This window comes from Mastacembelus armatus, chromosome 12 (genome assembly GCF_900324485.2).
Source record: "Mastacembelus armatus chromosome 12, fMasArm1.2, whole genome shotgun sequence".
NCBI classification, from domain to species: Eukaryota; Metazoa; Chordata; class Actinopteri; order Synbranchiformes; family Mastacembelidae; genus Mastacembelus; species Mastacembelus armatus.
The window spans coordinates 9,072,181-9,094,767 of NC_046644.1; the positions used below are offsets into that span (position 1 = coordinate 9,072,181).

The 22,587-nt window shown below is 38.7% G+C and overlaps 1 protein-coding gene across 1 annotated transcript in view; it reads right to left on the minus strand.

The window, feature by feature from the left end:
* Positions 1 to 22,587, minus strand: part of LOC113124523 (poly [ADP-ribose] polymerase tankyrase-1-like) — a 69,833-nt gene that overhangs the window by 9,715 nt on the left and 37,531 nt on the right. The window contains exons 8-21 of the mRNA XM_026297477.1: positions 19,812 to 19,906; positions 18,825 to 18,891; positions 18,392 to 18,578; positions 15,267 to 15,388; positions 15,085 to 15,176; positions 14,740 to 14,818; positions 13,957 to 14,128; positions 12,030 to 12,109; positions 9,257 to 9,402; positions 8,889 to 9,054; positions 3,857 to 4,076; positions 2,918 to 3,027; positions 1,223 to 1,411; positions 313 to 393 (exon numbers count right to left, since the gene is read on the minus strand). Of these exons, the coding sequence (XP_026153262.1) occupies positions 313 to 393; positions 1,223 to 1,411; positions 2,918 to 3,027; positions 3,857 to 4,076; positions 8,889 to 9,054; positions 9,257 to 9,402; positions 12,030 to 12,109; positions 13,957 to 14,128; positions 14,740 to 14,818; positions 15,085 to 15,176; positions 15,267 to 15,388; positions 18,392 to 18,578; positions 18,825 to 18,891; positions 19,812 to 19,906 (1,806 nt within the window). The remainder of the gene's footprint in view (positions 1 to 312; positions 394 to 1,222; positions 1,412 to 2,917; positions 3,028 to 3,856; positions 4,077 to 8,888; positions 9,055 to 9,256; positions 9,403 to 12,029; positions 12,110 to 13,956; positions 14,129 to 14,739; positions 14,819 to 15,084; positions 15,177 to 15,266; positions 15,389 to 18,391; positions 18,579 to 18,824; positions 18,892 to 19,811; positions 19,907 to 22,587) is intronic.

The window sequence follows — 22,587 nt, forward strand, 5'->3', positions numbered from 1 at the left end:
GCTCACAGCTTTTACTCAGCACATGTTACAGTAGATATGAACTGACACCTACCTAAACAACAACAGCTTACACAAGGACTACTTTACAAGTATGTGCTATAAACTAAATGTAATTTCCATTTAACATCTTGCATACAAAAAAAAAATGGTCATTTTAAAAAGTGAACTTGTCAGCACAACTTTCTCAGGAAATGTTGCCTTTTCTAATTTCTTCTTCCCACAGGACACACATCATGTGGCCACCACAGGATACGTTTCAGCCTGAAGCTCTCTGTCTATGCAGTACTTGTATTAAAATGTGAGGACGTTTACCACAGTAGCCTGTGGTTTTAAACAGCTTGGCAGGGCATCTGGTGGCATGGCATCAATCAGCAATGCTCTGATGTCATCCGCCTGTGACAGAAAAAGAGATGAAGAGAAAAGATATAGACAGATGTTGTAGTTGAAGTACACTCTAAAATTTGATGAATATACTTAAAACTTTTTGCTTGTACTTTTTCCATATAGTTTTGCATTTAGTTGAGAACTGAAATAATCTGGATAAATAAATGAAAGTCATCTCTCATGTTTGCTAGTAACTTACAACACCAGCAGATGAATGGGTTAAATGCTCTTTTTTCCCCAACATAATCCCTGCTAGCGACAGTACCATACTCTCTGACCCAGAGCAGCTAAGTGCAAGCTGTACAACAAAGCAGGCCATATTTGTTGTCATTTCTAGGATGTTACATCAGGATGAACGTGGCACATATAAGGTTTGTTTTTGCTGTTAGCATCAAGTAAGTAACAGTCAGGATGTAGAACAAAGCCTGTTATAAATGAATGGTGGGCAGAGGTCTCTGCTTTGGGATATTTTGTTAGAACTAAACTAACACAGCAGGTATTTACTCACAATGAGACAGAACATATCAATATGTTTTTGTTCCATAAGTAGAACAGACAGTTAATGTTAGACAGGATACTCTTGACTTCATGTGGACCTCATCTGCACTCCTGCATTGTTTTCTCTCAAACTATGTCATTCAACTGAGGAAGACTAGGAAGCATCATTAGTAGGCAGCCTATTACATCATCTAAATACAACCAAACTTTCCTCAGAGTCCCAGTGTCCAGACCAGAATAGTTAACCACAGCCTGCCAAGTGCCAACTCATAACACATGTGAGGCTTGTAAGATGAAAAAATGAGGACAGATGGTGTCCAAGATCTCTAAGAAAGTGTACCGTTGCTAAGTCCAGTGGCGTCTGTCCCTCCTGGTTCTTCATGGTGGGATCGGCACCATGGGCCAATAGAAGAGCGCAGAGCTGAGTCCGCCCCTTCTGAGCAGCTTCGTGGAGGGGAGTAAATGCCCACTTGTCTGTGGCGTTGACGCATGTGTTGTATTTGATAAGGAGGGCAGCTATGTCCACATGCTAGACAGAGGAGAGGAGGCAGAGTTGAAGGCGAGGAAGAGTGAGGAGGAGGTAATGATGGACACAGACAGGAATGTAAGATAAAAGATGAAAGCGGACAGAAGCAAAATGAGAGGAGGTCGTGAGATGATGAAAAACAAACAGCAACTATAAAAGCATTTAACAAGAGCAGGTGTGTTAAAAATCATCATTACAAAAAATATGTTTCATTCTCTGGAACAGAAATTGGGTGAATTATTTATTCCATCATGATTCGTTTTCCCTCGGATCCTTCCCTCCTTCCTTTTTATCATTGCTTGTCTACAGCTCTTGTCTTAGCCTCAAACATCATGTACTGTCACTTGCTTCTAAGTAACAATGGGTGATGTTAAAGCGTGTGTATGTGTCTCCAAAACAGCTCGGCGAGCTTTCATTCAGACATGTTTAATGACTATTTCACTAGCAGACTGTAATCAGCATGTGACACCAAACACTTCAGATAAAGACTAAATTACATACATCTTCCATTTAAAAAGAAAAACCACAAACATCTGTTTCTTTCTTATCTCCTTTCTTATCAGCCTTGCTGACATGGCCAACATATGAAACCAAATTAAATCTGGCTTCTGTGTGACTATTTCTTTAGGCTTTAAAATGTATGAGAAAAATCATAAAAAAGGCCATTTACCAGAACCCAAGCTGTTATTGTCAAACTGCAATTAAAAATTAACTGAAAATCCACATATAGGAAAACCAGTGGTTTTTGACATTTTTGTCATGTGTGTGTATACAGTGCCTTCCACAATTATTGGCACCCCCGATTATGATGTGGTAAAATTGGTCGTTATTGGGTCTTTCAGCAGGATAATGACCCAAAACATGTGGCAAAATCTACTAAAAAATGGTTCAGCAGACACAAAATCAAGCTCCTCCAATGGCCATCTCAGTCCCCAGACCTCAACTCGATTGAAAACCTATGGGGTGAACTGAAAAGGAGAGTGCATAAGAGAGGACCCCGGACCTTGGATGATCTGGAAAGATTGTGCAAAGAGGAATGGTTAAAGATCCCTCTCTCTGTATTCTCCAACCTTGTGAGATGTTAGAGGAGATTAAGTGCTGTCTGGTTGGCAAAAGGGGGTTGGACGAAGTATTAAGATCAAGAGTGCTGATAATTGTGGCACACATGATTTCATATAAAGTCAATTATTTGCTAATGTTATTTTTGTTTTTTGCTGAATAATTGTCCTTCAATTGAAGGTTGGATTTTTCTCTTTTTTTTCTGAATTTTGGTTCTATTTTTAAAAAGAAAATTAATTTATTAGAAGCTTAAATCCAATCTTAATCAGGGGTGCCAATAATTGTGGAGGGCACTGTACATTAAATTGACTTATAGGTTCATCATTACACTAAATTATAGAGTTTATACTCTTCCTGTATAGAAATTACTGGTTTAAAGCAGTATATGAGCACCTAGACCTCTTAACTCAAGTTATTTTTGCCGCGTGTCTGTGTGTCTGTGTATCTTACTCCGTATGAAGCAGCATTGTGTAAAGGTATCAGCCCTCCTTTGTCCTGTGCATTCACATCTGCTCCATGTTCCAACAGATACTCTGCTACCTCCAAGTTATTATAGCCAGCTGGAGAGCGGCATGGAGAAGGCCAATACAAAAAGGAAAAGAGAATCGAAAATGTAGTCAGGTAATGAGAGAGAAGGAACGAAACACAAAGAAAACAACACGTCTGCCTACATCTACTGCAGCGTGACAGGATATAATCATCTTTTCATTTTACAAGCAAGTGTATGAAGGAAGGGGGTGTGTGGGTGTGTGTCGAGATGGTCAGATCCTTTAGAAAAATGCACAGCTTTTTAAAGTTTCTTTACTTTAGAAGTGATGCTGCAGAACATTTTCTTTTGCTTTCCAAGATATGCTTTGTCATCATATAAAACCTCAGTCTGGTCATGAAATTCTTTATAACTAGACAGTCTAAAGAGAAGACACTGCAAGAAAGAAAGATCCACTTCATGACGACCACCGTGCTTCCCACTAACATAAAGGAAGCTGTTTTTTTTATCTAAAAAACATTGGTGTGCATATCAGCACAGCTTCTGGATTGTTTGTGAGATTCTGTAGCAGCATGGTGCATCTCTTATCACTGAAGCTGATGTTATCATGATTACAGATACTGAATAAATACATAAGTATGTGTGTGTACGTGCACCATTATCTCTGCTATCAAGATTGTAAAACTGCATGAAGTTTCTATAAGAACCAAGGTCATCACTTACAGCTCCTAGTGTTTTATAGTTTATTGGTAATACAGGCATTTCCTAAAATGTCTAAGTTTTCTTTTAATTAATTAGCCTGCCCATAACTTTAAAGGCACTGCATGATGAGAACCTCTAGCTTTATCTTTCATTCATTAGAAGTGTTTGTTGATGAAATTGTGTTTCTGCTTGGACATTACCTGCAAGGTGCAGCGGGGTGGAGTTGCGTCCCTGTGTATCGCGGCAGTTTATGTTGTCAGGACTGCATAACTTCTGCACCCTGGCCAGGCAGCCTTTCTTAGCAGCATCCAGCAGCGCAGCGTCTCCCCTCAGCAGGTCCTGGATGTCAGTGTCCCCGTCCTTCACCAGGTCCAGAGGAGTGTTCCCGTCTCGGTTCTTCTTAGTGGGGTCCGCTCCGTGCTGGAGAGAGGAGGATGATGCAAAGGATTGAAAGACAGAGAACGAGTGTGAGAAATACAAATGCCGTATTTTAAAGAAATATCTCCCCATGTGTCCTTGTACACCAACAGCTCTAATCAAGACCATTTTAACAGAAGTGAATTCATCTTATTGTTCTGCCTCTGAAGTATCATGAAAAAACGTAAGTAATACCAACACTGAATATTGGAACAAAACAATAGCTATCACTGACTAATCAAAAATATATCATTGTCAAAACCCTGTTATTGTCTGAAAACCAGAGGAAGTGTTTCTCACCAACAAGAAAAAGAAAATGACAAGTGATGAGTGAGAAAAAGATGGAGGTAATTCACCAGAGAACAGAAGAGAGGGATAGACAGGAGGAGGTGGAGAGGTAAGGACAGGATATCCAGTGGAGTGGAAAACACCACATTCCCTGGAGATTTGTGGAGGGGGGCAGACATTTTCATCATTCAGCTGTCTGCTAGGTGATGATTTAACCTGTCATTTCATTGTAAGTTTTGAAATCCGCTCATTAAAATTAGATGCTGTGGGACCACTCCCCTGAGTATCCCCCGCTGGCCTGAAAATGTCCATTAAATATCTGTCATGGCTGCGTTCGTCCTTTTGAACATATCCATGGATTTTTCTGTCCTACTACTGAATTTCTATCATGTCTTTGCTGCTGTTGTAATCACAGCCTCACTGTAATTTATTCTCGATCCAGGAACATTACAATAGAAATAATTGGGGATGTTTATATATAAATAAATAATTGTTAGTCTGCATTCAACTCACGACAGATTTTCCATTTAAGCCACCATAACAAAAGCCAGCTACAGTACATAAGCTCAAATTTCACCAACAGGACCTCTGAACACACGACTTGATTGACAGTCTCCTGCAAGATGATGATACATCGCACCCAGTCATTAGTCAGCCGAGTTCACGCTTTTCGTGCTTAGTGTTAACAAGACAAATTCCACTTTAACTGAGGAGAAATGAATTATGTTCTCACATTCCTTCCCTAACAAAGGAAATGCTAATATGAATTCTGTGTATCTCACAAGATCCTTACACAGTATGGGAGGATCGGCAGTATTATTTTGAGCACAAATCTAACACAAGGAGGCACAAGAGAAGGTTGACAACAAACAAATGAAAGCCTACTGCTGAACTCTACAGTAGTTTATTCAAAAAGAGAGAACAGCTGTATCCCGAGGCCACAGCAGATTAAAACCAAAGTGTTGCTTGTGTAGGCATGTGTTTAAAGGGGGAAATGAGGGCACAGCCACGTGTACACAAGAATTCGCAATGACAAGCTTAAAATCCTCCACAAAATTCACCTGTGTGTGAAATCTCCAACTGGAAAAGCGTAAACTTGCACCAACCTGGACAATCAATCTCCTGACTCTGTAACCCCTACCTTCTGACCCCTCACTGCAAGATCCAAACCAGCCATGAGCAGAGTGAAAGTCAGGCCTGAGGGAGTTATCGTCTGTGAACTCTAAGACTGTTTCGGTAGCACTGACTAGAAGTTATCTGGACATGAGACCACACATGGCTCACACACTATCCTTCAGGAATATGTTGCAACTGGTTTATTCAAAATAAGCTACTGCAAATTGAATGATATGATTAATGACAAGGCTAAAAGTCCTTCAACCACAATACATCCATTCCACACAACAACAGAAGAACTACAACAAGAACTTAGAAAAATAAATAGAATTAGGACACCTTCAAACAAAATTGGTCAAGGCTGTTTAAAGACGAAATCCGATAAAGATCAACACATATAAAATCACCCTGCCCCCTGGACAAAACATCTTCCCCGTGGATTAACATATGGGAACCCACTTGCCTCAAGTCAGCAACTACAGATGTGTGTCTACTTACAGGTAAAATCACCACAAAGAATCAAAGTAATTTGGTGGACCACCACAAGCCTCCAGACCAGCTTCATTGCTCTTTTACATGGATTTACCAGCTGTGGAACACTCTGCTGAAGGGATCAACACCGAAGATATAAAATATTTCCCCAATTGATGTTTTAATGTTGTTTTAATGTTGACGATGGTCCAACATCTCCCAAAGGTGCTCAACTGGCTTGAGTGCCTGCAAAGGCCATAACATATGTTCACAAGATTTTTACATTCACCAAATCATTCGCTGACCTCATTACTTCTGTTTCTCCACTTATTTATTTAGGTTTTTTCTTAATGTGTATGCCATCTGCATTAGTCCAGTGCTAACACTGTTGACTACACAGCAAATAGGACAATCACATCCATGAGAGGGTAGCATTTCATTTGACTTTCATGCATGACATTTAAAATATATCATTTCAGATTGTTATTTTAGCAACTAAACATCCATCCATCCATCCATCCATCATCTATACCTGCTTATTCCTTAACCAGGGTCACAGGGACCTGCTGTAGCCTATCCCAGCTCTCTTTGGGTGAAAGGCAGGGGTACACCCTGGACAGGTCACCAGTCCATCACAGGGCCACATAGAGACAAACACCCTCACACACTCACACTCACTCCTATGGGCAATTTAGAGTCACCAATCAACCTGACATACATGTTTTTGGACTGTGGGAGGAAACCAGAGTACCTGGAGAAAACCCACACAAGCACAGAGAGAACATGAAAACTCCACACAGGAAGGCACAGAAAGGGTTGTGAACCCAGGACCTTCTTAGAGTACAGACCGACTGTCAGGCTTGGAAAACTGAGGGCTGCATTATGAAACCTTGTCTTCTTTTTTTCTTAAAATGTGCCTGCACACTTGCTAACAACTCCAAGTCTGTGTTCAACTGATTTCAACAACTTATGATGTGACTGTCTAATAACAATTGGTCAACACAGAACAAATTCAGAGCCCGGTTTGGTGCTGCCCTGCCTACCACTCAGACCACCATGTAAGGTGAACATCAGGAAAGAACATCCTCCAGAAATGAAAGAGGTGTTCAAATCACTAATCACAGTTAAAAGAGGGACAGCAAACACTTTACCTCCTGAGGAGAAATGTGAAAACATCACACTCAGAGCTTTTAGAGCAGTACTATTCAATCATCTGTAGATTGCATAACATGGTGCCGACAGTCACTCCAAATAATGAATATTTTCATTATACATGAATCTGAACGGTTTTCAGTTGTTTTGTTTTTAAAAATGTTCAAAAATAATGAAAACTGTTCATCACATTTTCTTAGAGCCAGAAGTGACATTTCTTAATTGGCTGTTTTGTCTGACCAAGAGCCCACAACACAAAGATATCTAATTAACAATCAGGTAACACAAGGAAGCAGAAAATTCTCACATTTGAGAAGCTGGGTCCAGTGATAAATGACTTAATTAAATGTTATCTGAATTGCTGTAGATTTACTGATTAAATCACTGGCACTGCCAGCATTACAGTATTATTTACAGCACTCACTGCCTCTGGGGACTCACTTCACATTTCGAAGGACTCACCCCCCACCAGCCACTGCATGTTTGTTCCCCAGCTCTCTGTGAAGCGATGTAGAGCCGTGTATATCCACACGCTCAAGACTTAGAAACACTTTCCCTCCCAGAGTGGTTGCTTTCCCTAACACTGCCCCCATACTGCCCACTGCGTTCAGCCATGACTGCCATCCAGCAACTCTACTGCACCATACTTGACATCCACACACATCATCTACTGCAGCTCTCAGTTATTGCTGCTGTAAACTGTTGCATGCCGTACTTGATTTTCACCTTGTCTCCTCCTATTGTTTTACCTTACTAAATGCATCCACTACAGACTACTCCTAACATCACAGTGCAATGACAGTAAGTGAATTCTTAATTATCTCTTGAAGCAGCATCATTCCCAGCTGGTGTGTATGGTTTGCTGTGTGTGTTCATGTGAGTCTTGTGTGAATTAAACAGTGCTGATCTAATAATAATTTATACTGCCCCAAATGGCAACGACACTGTGGTGATGTAACCCTGTCTGGAGGTGTTTATGACTGGAAAAACAAAAAACACATTCAGCTGTGAAACTGCAACATTTCACAGGACCCATTTAGACTCAAAGAGATGTGACAATCAGGTATTACATAACATAAACATATTTTCATAGCTGTAATGTAACCAGGCTGAAAACTCACACAGTCATACAGTATCTTTTGGTGAATAGTAGTTAACTGGCTACTGCTGTATGAGAGTATATACTTTCATAATTGTAATTTGTACATACTGAGTAACATTATTCTTTGCATCTGATACACAGGGAGTCACATATTATTTGTTGCATTAGTTACCATAACACTGTCAGAATAGACTTCTGAGTTTCACAGAGGCACTGTCTTATAAACACTGCCCTCTGAAACTGTCTAAAAAAGGATAAGGTGGATGTTTACACAGTAGACAAATAAAATGTAAAAGTTTGAATCCTGCAGACCTTTAGTGCACCAAGAAGTGACTGCAAATACCAGATATATATTACATAAACTGTATTTGATATAGGGTTGATTCCCAATTAGATCCATGCTAAAATGTATAAGCAGTTAGGGCTTCAGGTCATTTATCAATTAGCTTGCCAACTATTTTCTCAAAATATCAAAAAACAGTAAGAAATGCCCATCACAGTTTCCCAAACTAACATCTTCAATCATGTAAGTGTCATACTAGAGAAATGTGGACAAGGAAATTGCTTGAAAAATGACTCAACTACAACATACTAATGATTAATCCCCTCACTATTTCAGCTCTGTGTGCAATCATGGTACTGAATGCTGAATAGTTATGTGTAGGAAAAGACTATGCAGGTCTAACCTTAAGCAGCAGTTTGCAGATCTCGTATTTGCCCTTAGCAGCAGCTTCGTGGAGTGGAGTGAACTTCCACAAATCGGCCACATTCACTGAGGCTCCGTGTCTGACCAGCAGCTCGGCCACCTCATAGTGTCCGTACGAACAGGCATTGTGGAGGGGAACCAGACCTCTGCCATGGAAAAGATCAGTCGCACACACAAAGTATTAGTTTCTTAGAAATTAGTCCCCCTTGGAAATAAGGATAGGACTTAAACACTTGGAATGTAAAACAAAATGGCTCAAATTCTCTCTAATTGTTTTTCTAATGTAGTTTCTGATGTTTTGACATTTTTATATTTGCTCTAAATGTAACCACAACTCAAGAGTCGCACCCTTTGTCCTTAGCGTGCACATCCGCCCCGTGGTGCAGCAGGTACTCCACCACAGACACTCTGTTGTAGCCAGCAGCAAAGTGAAGGGGAGTGGAGTGTCGTCCCTCCAGATCTCTACAATTCACATTCTGAGCCGTACACAATGACTGGAGAGAGAGAGAGAGAGAGAGAGAGAGTGAGAAAACCTGTGAATCTGTCTGCAAAACTGGCCACAATTCATTATTCTATTATTTAGATTTAAGACATACTGTATTTCATCTGAACAAACTTTTGATTAAAAGATGCAACCACTGCAAGACGTTTCTCATCAAGTTTTTTTTATGTTCAAGTGGGAAAGATAGATCAGTCGTGATGAATAATCAAGCTCTTAAAAATGAGAAGAAAATAAGTGACAGGTAGCAAACCAGACATTTTTTCTCTGTGATAAAAAGTACATAATTTATTCCATATAAATATGAACAGTGCACCTATCTCTGTTCTGCCTTGAATAGTTCAGGTTTAGTTATATAAGCAGAAGAGTCTTCTTATGAGTATCAATGTTATACTTTGCTTGTTATGGCATTTCAGTGACATTTCCTTATTATATTGGCCAACTGTTCGAAATGAATCTACAAGAATTCAGGTTATGTTTGATTTCATTCTGTTGGCTTTTAGTGAAAGGTATACACAACCTTTGGACACACTGGCATGAAATTTGCTTTATCTGACTTATCATTTAATGCCATTACCAGATGAGATATTTCAAAAGCTACAGTCATTTTGTACAGCAATAAAAATGTTGCCAATACTCTTCTTCTATTCTGCTTTAACCAAAGCAGATGCAGCCATGTCCTTGATGCGCAGGTTCAAGCATTTACGTGACCTTTGGCTAAAAACCAAAAACCATGTTCTTATGTTCTGACACAGCAAGAATAGAAACAAAAAGACAGAAGAGAGTATCCCTGTTCCTTTGCTCATCCATCCGGGTTTGTGATGAAAAATATGTCTGTGAAATGAAATATGTTACAAAAAGGATTTTAGGGTGCAACTGCAACAAGTAATGTTTAATTACCACTGAAGCTGAGGAAGAAAATGTACAACAGCTGAACTGAGGCAGGCACTTGCTGCCATCCTGTTCACAGAAAATAACAGCTGTACTTTTCTGCCTTTTTTTTTTTTTTTTTAGTTCAGACCCAGTCACCTTCGTTCAGTAATGAAAGTGAGAAATTTCATGTTTCCTTGTACTACCCTCTAGGATCCCTATTCTACACGAAACAAAACACACCATCCTGCTGGTAGATTTCTTCCTCAATGTAGAGTCATTATCCCTCACTTCAGCTACCTGTGAAACAGTGCCGCTGCTGTTAATGAAAGCTGTGTTTGCAGCAAAACCTTTACAACTGTATCCTGGTCCATGGTGAGTGGAATGTGAATTTTTCTTACAATGAAAATGTAAGAAAAATAGAAATATTTCTAGCTGTAGCTTGTGGAAATTAGTTTTCACACTAATCAAAACCCCCAGGAACAGCAATGTACAGATAATCGGGTATGGTCAGGATGACATAGGCTCACTTGAGGATCCATTTCTCATTGTATACAGTATAATGTACAATCTTTTGATATAAGATGATATAATCTGTCTTAATCTTTAACCTGTAGATGCAAGTGATGATCTTTCTAACAGTCACAGTCTAACAAGTTCAGTTTGAATCTCCTCAACATTTGGACAGATGACAAGAATCAGCTCCAGTGCATAAGTGTCAGGTTAAAAAAAAAAAAAAAAAGCGACTGACAGAAAGCCAGACCAGAGCTCATCTTCAGTTCAGCTACCATCCCCTGCCAACTTGCCAAAGCATCACACGTCAGACCCTCTTCATCTGGATAACCCCATTACTGTCTGAGAAGACACACTGTTTCACTTGACATCAAACAGTTCTGTCCAACACTTCACCGAATGTTATCAGGTTCTGACATTTGGTGGGTGGTTTTATCCGAAGCATATTACAGTGCATCATGAGCGCCTACATTTTTAACATGAGTGGGCCCAGTGCAAATCTGTTAATTGAGGCAGTGCAATGAGTTGCAGAGGATGACTATGGACGGTACAGTACGGTAGGAAATATTTACAATTGTTATCAAATTCAATGTAAACAATAACAGAACACATCTGACACAGAGCAAAGACCATCTATCTGAGGTTTAACAACAATCCCTACAACCAGGACTCCCCAAGAGCAACAGGAGCAGTCAAAAAGGTCAAGACATATTGTTTCAAATTGATTTCAAAATAAACATTTGGAGGTAAGAGTAAGATTATTCAAGATGTGGGTGCATCTGTAATCCATCACTCTCTGTTGTGCGTTACTGTCATGTATTCATTTCTGATTGAACAATTAGGTTTTTACAAATTTAAGGACAACTACAGTTGTTTCTTTTATATCTGGACAAGATTGCACATTACTTTGTAAAATTAATGAAGCAATTAAAAAGATTTCTGTTCCCTCGGAGCAAATTATTTCCCAGGATTGAGAAAGATGTGATTAACTGCACCTTTGCAATTAATTTGGACATGAATCTTTCAATGATTTATTAAATTGTTGGGCTAACAGGCTGGCCCTGAAGGCAGAAGGATATAATATACCATATCTGGATCTGGATTATCATTACCAAAATGACCACAATGACTACAAGGACCACCATGTAATTTGTCAAAGTATATTACTGCTTAATTGTAATTTCCTGTAAGTAATACAAATACTCAGTTTAAAATGTGGGCAATATGCAACCTAACTACCTTGACTGTGTCCAGGTCTCCAGCTTTAGCGGCTTCCAGGAGTCTGTAATCCACATCTGAGTTTCTCACTGGGACGTTCTCTAAAGAGTAGCACAGAGAGATGAATTAAAATACACAGACCGAACATGCTTTGGCCAAATTAAAAGTTACAAATGTTTATTAAACTAAATTTATTTGCTACAAATATGTACAACTGAAGGGAAATGATGGTAGAATGAGTATTGTGAATTCATTTTAAACAATTATTGGTTTGTAGATAAATGTAAAGGAGGGGAGAAATCCTACATTAGAAAATGTCAAACAAATTACTGATCTACAGTGTTAAAATGTGTTAAATGTTAAACTACTAGATTTCTGACATTTTTGGGAATGAAAGGATTTGCATCTTGACAAAAACAGACAGGAGAGAATGATTCACTGTTTTTCTCCTGATGAATACAAAGCTGTGGTTAAACCAAGAGAAAACAACAATGGCATTTTGCCAAGAAGGTGGGCCAGGACTGGGCTTCTTTTTCCAGTTTTAGATAGTAAATTAAAATTGCTGCAGCTACAGTATGTCAGACACTAGTCTACAGCCACATACTTAAAAGTCATAGGCAAATTTAACTTACATTTTTTTACATTTTCCACATTTTAATTTAATTGTATTATTTCTTTCATTTGTTTCATCATTGTTGTTTTTTTTAAATCAGTAATCAGTTTCTCAGTTGTGAATACTCTGTATAGGTTTACATAGAATACAGTATTTATCACAGGGCTGGAAACCATGACCTGAAATCTACACTGATGAGTTAAACCATTATCAACAGCATGGCCACTCTGTAGCTGCAGGGTCTGTGATACATTCTTCCTGTAGCCATCGTTAACATTTTCTGTAACTTGTTCTGCTGTAGCCCTTCTGTTGATTTGGACCACACAGAATAGCCAGTTTGTGGTTTGTCCCTCCTCAGACCACCGTTTGTAGGTATTCACTGCTGAAAGCGTTAGAGATATGCTGACCCAGTTATCTGGTTATAATAAATTGACCCTTGTCAAAGTACCTCAGGTCTTTACACCTGCCCATTTCTATCATTGAGTGTGCACTTACTGTCTAATATACCGCAGGCTATTGTTACTAGATAATCAACATTATTCACTTCATCTGTGAGTGGGCATAATTTGTTTCAGCATATCAGTGTATATCAACATAAATTATCACAGTTTCCTGAATAGCTAGAATTACTTTTATGCCTTGATGCATGTGTTTCTTTTGTAATGTTTTGTAATGGCACAATTCTGACATGAAATCTTTAATCACCGTAGGGCCATTGCAAAGTACTGCAGCATTTGCTTGGTTGAAATTCTGGTGAGATATCATTGTTTGCTGTAATTACGGTCAGTTTAGATAATTAAAAGCACAATAAGTAAATGTATTTTGGTTAGACATTCACACAGTTAATTTAATAATCTAATGTACTGTTTTTGTATTTGTTTGTCTTGCACAGGAGTACACTAGTAATATATATATGCAATAGCCAGGGAAGAAGAAGACTACAGACCTATGAATGAGGATGTAAACAGTGCATGTTACAAAATGATAAACAAAATCAAATTTGCAAAGGTTTTGAGGGAAACAGCAGACATTGTCAAAGATACACAGAAAGATTTTGGTGAGAAACACTGAATGTAAACTAATACTGTGTTCCCAGCTCCACAAGGCACTTTTATTGTGGAAACACTGCAGTAACAGAGTGAAGGCTGAACAGTTGAGTTTGCCCACTCTGCCTTGAAAAGTATTTACCTACCTGCATCTTCAGTGTGAAAATGTCAATACAGACTCCAAAACAATCCCAGTTAATCCCATTGATGCAAGCAAAGCAAGCAAAACACAGCACCTATCCATCTACACACACACACACACACACACACACACACACAAGTAACATACCACTGAGTATTTGCTGAACAGCTTCATTTCCCATTTGAGCAGCAGTGAATCCCTGCAGTGACACCAGTGATGCGTCTGCCCCATATCCTAGCAATAGCCTGCAGGTCTGAAGGTGGCCAGCTAGTGCCGCACGGTGCAAGGCTGTCTGACCTAACGTGTCCAGTGCATTCACCTGCAAACACAGACACCATTGCATTTTAATTCCTGACAGCACCTTCAGTTTCTACATTTGTTCCTTGATGCACTGTTTATTATGCTACAATTTTATGGAAAATTAACTGTGAAAGTCTTTATGACAAAACAGACAAATATCATCTTGGCTATATCTCTGGCTAATCTAGCAAATTAAAACATCACAAACCACAGTACATCCATCACCTTATTATAAATAGACAATATTTATATATAAACTAGATATTTTTTTGTCATGTGACCTCCACCACATGACATATTCTTACATAACAAGTACACTCATGGCTATCATAAGAGAGAGCACATTTTCCCAGTAATGACTATGAGGAGTCACCACTTTTACTGAAAACCACTGCATTACATTCTGCTCTTTAATGGCCTGTTAATGTGTAAAAAGCTGTGCTTCTCCTACTCTGAACTATATACACCCTGTATGACTGTTGCATAGCAGACAAAAACAGACCCTGTGCTTTTTAATGCTGAGGGGCTGAAAAGAAAATAATGTTTAACACCTCTTTTTTTTAAACTGTAAACATTTGCATTAGTTACATGGCAATGACAAAAGAACAACTAAAAAATGCTTTAATTTACCTTAGCACCATGTTTCTGTAGTACCTCCATAATGTCATTATGAGCACGTTCTGCTGCTACATGGAGAGGAGTCATGAAACTGCAGATTGACAAAAGATTTTTTTTTTTTAAATACCTTTTTTTTTTTTCAAATTCATAACAAAATAATTCAGACAAGTGAGACCAAATTAAAACTGGTGAACCCTGATACTGCTATTGATTATTTAATTACAAAATATCACCTTTGGCAGCTTTTGTCTAATTATACCAATACCACCTTTTAATCACATGTATATGTTAATAATTTCATTTCTACACATACAAACATAAATAATGATCTCACTTTTTTGCAACAGCAATACTCACTCTTTATTCTTCTCATTGACATTGGCGCCCTTCCTCAACAGCAGCTCTGTCACCTGCTTCCTCTTGGGGTGAGGAGATGCTACTGCACAATGCTAACACACAGACAAATATACAATGTCTTAGCAACATGTTACAAGGGTAAACAATACGTACACAGCGAAGTGTTTTTGTGTTTATCTTACCAGTGCAGTGTCGTGTGTGTGAGGATGTTTGAAGTTGATGATTTCCAGTGCCAGGGTTTTCTTTGCCTTGGCCATGTCAGCTTCTCGAGCAGCTTGAAGCAGTGAGTGGCCCTTAAACTCATCTGAACACACACAATAAGTCGAGAAGTCAGTTCATCCTGACAGGTTACAAACCCAGAGGTCGGAAAAGTATCTAAACTCACCCAGGGCCATCCCATGATTGGGCTTATCCTATGCTTATTGAAAAACTGTACAAAAACAGGAGTTACATGTTCTAACCCAACCACAACAAAGCCTATGAACAGTCCAGAGAGATTATTTCAAAGTTTTAACCAGTGAGCTAATAACATATGATGCTGGATGTGGAGCGGAAACAAGTGATTATCTCCTACAGACCAAAAATAACAAAACAAACCATTTTCTGTCAGAAGCCATTCAACCTGCATAAAATAATTTTGTTCCAGCCTATCTAGCGGCTGAACAACAGCAATCATGAATTTATAATTAGGCATTTATACAAAAGGAATGAGAAACAAATTTATTTCATATTCAGTACAATATTGCTATGAAAAAGTCAAAACTGTCATAGAATATAATGCCTTTGCAATATATTCCAGTGAGAAGTTTGAAGTCATTTTTCATTCTTGTTAGTCTATTATAGTAGTGCCCAAGGTTTTGAGTTTGTGACCTTCCTTTACTCCAGACTCCTCATAATTTGGCTGTGTGCAGTTCAGCCAAAAAGTGATTTTTTTTATTCTGTGGCTGTTTTATGTAAAGAACATGCAGGAGCCTCACAGCAAGAAGGTCATGGGTTTGCAACCCATCAGGGGCCTTTCTGTGTGAAGTTTGCATGTTCTCCCTGTGCTTGTGTGGGTTTTCTCCAGGTACTCTGGTTTCCTCCCACAGTCCAAAAACATGTATGTCAGGTTGATTGGTGACTCTAAATTGCCCATAGGAGTGAGTGTGAGTGTGTGAGGTTGTTTGTCTCTATGTGGCCCTGTGATGGACTGGTGACCTGTCCAGGGTGTACCCCTGCCTTTCACCCAAAGAGAGCTGGGATAGGCTCCAGCAGATCCCTGTGAGCCTAATTAGGAATAAGCAGGTATAGATAATGGATGGATGGATGGAACATCCAGGGGCCAGGCAAAGCAATTTAAAACAAAGCAATTTAACATCAGGAAGAAGAAACAGAATCTTGTGCAGCAAAAACAGCGTTAGTCTTACTTGCCCTGGTGGTAAACAGTTTAAAAACAATGAAAGGATAACAAGACACCTACTGGATTAAAGGCACACTTTACATATATGCTTTATACTGGATTAATATGAACTATTTTCACTCACTTATGGTCTTCAATTGAACCAATCAAGTATTTAATTATATAGCACCTTTCATTCAGAGTTTGCCATTAAAATTGCTTTACACATTGACCGTTCTACCTTAAATGCAATTTACTTTCAAGAATTATGTGTATGTATGCATATGTGCTGGATTTCAGTGAAATGTGCTTGACATAAGAAACCCTTACAGTGAGCATTTTGTCTGATAAATTGTTACTGTCAAATATAACTGCAATATCAGATGGCTGATAATCAAATCCAAGGGATGACTTGCTAAAGTGAGAACACTTAATGCAAACATTTTTCCAATATGTTAGGACAAAGTAACACATGTAACATGTGACACAATACTCAACATCCAAAAATAGAAAAGCACAAATTAAAGTACGTACACATCACAACAAAGGCTTTGGCCAAAGAAACCTTCCTCAAATGTGAGAAAACATTCAAACTGACAAGATGTCTGGTTTTATCTTCTAGATTATTGGGTTCAAACCTAGTTGGCTCTGAGCAAAAAGTGGGTATCCGCTGGTTATTAACTATGATTTTAAAGTACTTTATTATTGTGGTTAAAATGTACATTTCAGTGGGCACTGTGACTTACTGATGTCTCTGCTGCTTGCCTGGCAACCTCGTGGCAAGAAAACAAATACGAATATTACCCAAAATGTCAAAGACTATACCTTAAAACAGGTGACCTTAAGCTTCTTTCACTTTTGTTTTAGTCATTCTGCCAAACTAGACTCATATTTTCTTCAAAATCACCTTTTTTCCCCACTATCAGAAAACTAGTTTCCCACACCAGTATTTAAGGTAATTGGAACTTTAAGTTCAGGGTATCAAAGGTTCAATAAAACCCATTCAGATAACAATTTCTGCTGGGAAAAGAAAAGGTACTGGCACATCAAATTTTGTCTGAACTCTGACAATATATAGTTACATCAAACACACAGAGACTTTCACAAATACTGTAGAGACACACACTCTGTAGAGACATAAAACCAAAGAATTTTAAAATGGTCAATTATCCATTTATATTTGTGTTCTACTGATGAGCCTTTTAACTGCAGCGAATGTCCCACACACCCACATCAAAAACAAACTAACACGAACAATTGTTGTGCAGTTGTACATATAATTAAAATGATTCATGTAGCATTTGACTTTTGTTTTGATCTGCATCATTACAAGGATACAGCAACAAGTGTAGCAGAGGCAGCACTGACTCACTAATTAACTTTCAAAGAGTTGCAGAGAGCTTTGGCAGAAACAAAAGCTAATCTTGTCTTCTGAATCTGTAGTGGCTGTAGACTCAAGCAAATTCTGCTGTTCCTAAAAAATAATTATAGTGCTCTTTCTTTCTAATAACATATCGTATCACTGGAAATGTAAAGTATATGTATGACCCATACTAATGTTCAAAACCAACAGTAGAAAATGGAATACATCTTTTGTCCAGCACAGGTTTTCGAGGACAAATGCAAAGTACCTCTTGACCCTGAAAAACTGTGGGGCTGAAAGGTGCAACAATTTATCGAATATGAAAATCTCTCTGTCTTTATATCCATTAGCCTTTCTTTCTGATCCAGAAACAGTTTGTCACAAGACTAATGTTTACATTGTCAAGTCCTTCAAAGCTCACGTAAGTTCAGATCAACTGCACCAAACATAACTGGTGTAAATATACCCCTTTCTAAGACAACCTATTCATTAATTCAGCACCATGACACATTTAGCAGTGCTGTACACTGCAGCTGCACTTTATGTAAATTAAGCACCACACTCACATGTAAGTCTCTCCTTCAGCTCAGGAGTGGGTGCCATGTCCACAGAGCTCTTGCTGTGGCAGTTGAGCAGGGTCGGGTCGGCCCCGTGGCTCAGCAGCAGAGAACAGACCTCCACTCGATTTTTAGACGCCGCTTCGTGGAGAGGAGTAAACTGCCACAGGTCCATGGCATTAACACATGCTCCATGCTGACAAAAAAACAAAAAAACAAAAAAAAAAAAAAAAAAAAAAAAAAAAAACCCAAAAAAACAGAAAAAGACTGTATTGTTAGGAGCTATTGATTATTATTATTTTGGATAATACTTAAGATAATTCAGCAGTCAGTTCTTACAAACACAAGGGAAAAGTAGATAATCATATCAATTAGGCTTGTCAATATTTCTGCCTACATATATTTAGCTACTGTGCGTGTGTGTTCTTATGTATATGTTTACCTTCAGCAGTAGCTCTGTAACTTCATAGTGTCCATAGGAACAGGCATTATGTAGAGGCACCAGACCACTGGGAAAGGAAAAAAACAAACATTTTACAATAAATCAACATTAACTGAAATATAAAGACCTAAAAACACCTATGCTTTACCCCTTTACCCTTATAACTGACCTCTTACCCTTATAACTTCAGTTCAATGACAAATTCTGTAACAAGGCTAAAACTATGCCAGTATGGATGCACCATGCATTAATCTACAGTATATGAAGTTGAAATCAGCCACAAACCAGTGCTTTCAGCTGAGATATCAGTATAGTGTTGTAACATGCTCATAATCAATGCCAACATACTGACCTTAAGCAGGTATAAATAACGTTTACCACGTCACCATCTTAGTTTAGTGTGTAAGCATGCTAACATTTGCTAATCAGAACACAAAGTACAACTCCAGCTGATGGGAATGCTATTATTTTTGCAGATATTTGATGTGTTTTTATGATTGCAAGTACCCTGGTTCATGATACATACAGTACTTTACTCAAACTACAAATATGAACCTCATGATGGCATTAGAGGTAAAGTCAGATGATCACCAAAGAGAGAAAGTTAATCCCCTGGGAACCATGAACATATACACAATTCATCTGACGGACGTGGACGTATTTCAAACTGGCGACTGCACTTACCTCAGAAAGTGCATGACTTACAATTGCCTCAAATTCATTCAAAATTTAATTCATCAAAATTTGAGATTATCAGAATTATAATCTCTTTTTTTAAGTTTGGAAATAAAAAGTGAGCCAACTGGTAAGTGATTGTCTGATCGGATCAGGAATAGATGATGTGTCAGTGATGGATCGCACAGATGATCATTTATTAACCTCCCGTGCCCACTGTGAAGTTAGTAGCACAGATATTGCACTTCAGCCAAGATCACCCTGACACATTCAAAATGCATTGCCTTTATTTACTTATTTACTTGTACTTACCCCTTGTCCTTGGCATGAACATCTGCTCCATGCTGTAATAACAGCTGAACTATCCTCACCCTGTTGTATCCTGCTGCCAGGTGAAGCGGAGTAGACTGGGGAGACAGGAGGAGAGACAGAAAGAGAAAAGGAGAGGTAATAAAAGCAGTAGGAAGGAGAAAAAGAGGCAGGGGGAAGGTCAAACAGAGTGGGAAGAAAAGAGAGAAAAATACAGTAAACACTTGCCCATATGTTCTTTTCACAGCATGGCAGCCTATCATCAGTCCTGTTTACAAAATGTTGAAGATGTGCACATCCAGGTATGTACTCTTTGAACAGCCAGGCATTTCTAAAGGAGAAATAGGCTTCCCACCCCAAATCGATCTACACTGACAAAGCCTGACATTTTTTCCATAAAACTGATGAAAAGCTGCAGTTCTGAATGCTTTAGGAAAGGACTGTGAGGAGATGGTTTTAGCCCTCTATACAGTGCTACATCTGTAACACCATTCCTTATCCAAACCTGAGTAACACCCAGACTGGTGGAGAAATGTTATACTGTAGGAGGAAAAAGTAATAGAAAACTTGCCTCTAATTCGTGATATTTAAGACATGTATTTATTTACAACACTGGAGAGATTAACAGACTAGAAAGGGACTGGGATTAAGCTACTACATGTCTATATCCAGATTAGCTGACCCACCAACAATTTCCTTCAGAACCTACAGAGATACTTAGGACTTTGCAGTGCTGCTATACAATGATGATATTCACAGGTGAGAGGCAAAGTTGATCCAAAACATACTTTACCAACAAACATCCTTTTTTTTTTATTTTATGAATGTTTATCTAGATCCAAGAGCATTGCACATCACCACATTGCAAGCCTGGTTATACTGCTTACATTCCCATTATCTAATATTCACAAACATTAGTTTGAAATAGTACAAATATATATGCAAACAAACTTTTTTTTCTCTTTGTGTAAAAAAAAAAATTGGCTTAACTGCAGGCTCACGCATGGAGAAAAACAGCCCTTCAACTTTCCTTTCAAATGCAATACACGGCACGTTAGGACCATATTAACATCTGATTTCAGAAAGGTAGCGACAGGCATCTCCTGACGTGATGGCATTCAGCTGAAAAAGAAAACTATCATTTTGAAAATGTGCTTTTAGAAGGCTTGTTTTTTCCAGAACTGCTGTTGGACAGGTAAAAAAAAAAAAAAAAAAAGGTCTGAAATGATTTGAATAAACACCATATTGTTACTGAAATAACTTTTTCTTTGGTGTTTATCACCCCTTTGGGAGTGGATGTGAACCGTTTAACAAACGGTATCATTTCATCATGCATATGGTCACATCATACTTTAGCAACTCACACCTGTATCTGCTGACAACTACATTATGCTCTAAAAAATAGCAAGGCATCACCGTGTGATAGCAGCAGCTGGTGGAAAGTGAAGGAAAGGTGCCTAGAGAAGAAGACCAGGTGTTGTGACTCGTGTCAGCAGGATTCAGATGTTCAGTTGCTTTCATGGCTTCACTATAAACATGTTATGACAAAACAGCAACAATCCAGAAGAAAATGTCAAGTCCTAAAACAGTGCATCAATCTGAGCTGAGCAAGCAAGGCAAACATGAGTTTAAATAAAACCATAAAGAGAACAACAAAACGGCACAGAGATCACAACATAATGGCAGCATCCACTAATGATACAGCACAGATAAGAACAACCAAAGGGGTGACCACAGTCACAACTTAGCACTGGCGCTTTGGATATTTTTTCTGTTGTAAAACCAATTAACAGGTTATTCACAAGGCAATTAGAGGGATGCAAAATATCTTTAAAAATTCAGCCTACAACATTGTTTCAGCTGTGATGCAAAGCCTTGGCAACATCAAAAACATTAAAAATGTTTACAACGCACTGGTTTTCCACTTTCAGTGAGAGTTGTTTACAAAACAAATGAAAATGCTCGTGTTTCCACTGGTGGCTGCCTATTTTGTAAATTATGCAGCATGTTTTCAAAATGTTACGAGAACCATATAATAAATTTTAACATAGCTCAGAAAAATACCAACAGTGGTTGCAACTTGGTGTTTCTTATTTTTTAATTTAGTTCCAAGTGCCATTTTGCCCAGACTTCAGAGGAGCTCTTGAAAAATAGATCATCTCTGGCGATCGCTGTTGCTCACTCAGGAGCTCAGCTGAGAAGCAGCAGCAGCAGCCAGGCAGAGAGACAGAGCTGGGAGGACAGATGGTACACTCGTATTTACAGGATGTGACAGCAGTATTTGGAAGGAGCAGGACAGTTAGTCATCATCCTCATTTTAAATGCAGTGTCATAATGTGTGTGTGTGTGTGTGTGCGCACGCACGCTTGTGTGATTGTTATTGCAAATTGTTGTGGATATAAATAAACAGAAAAAAAAAAATCAAAAGTGAAAACCATTAATCGGGTCCTGGGTACATCTTAAACCGCAAGCCACCAATGAGTTATCAGGTAGGTCTTACACACATACACACGTATACTGTTGCATCACCATGATGTGGTTGCCAGGGTCAGACTGGGTAGTTTAAGCTCCACCTCTTCAATCTGTCATCCCTGATAGAGGAACGGGTACACACGGATTTGTGTGTATAAGGCGGCTGCTGCACAAACACCATCACATCTTCAGTTGCTCTTGTATTATATTCTCTACACAGAAGCCTATTTGGAGTGAAGTCATAAAAAAACTAACTATGATTGTCTGACCACAAGGGAAAATCTCTAATTTAATCAAAAGCACCATC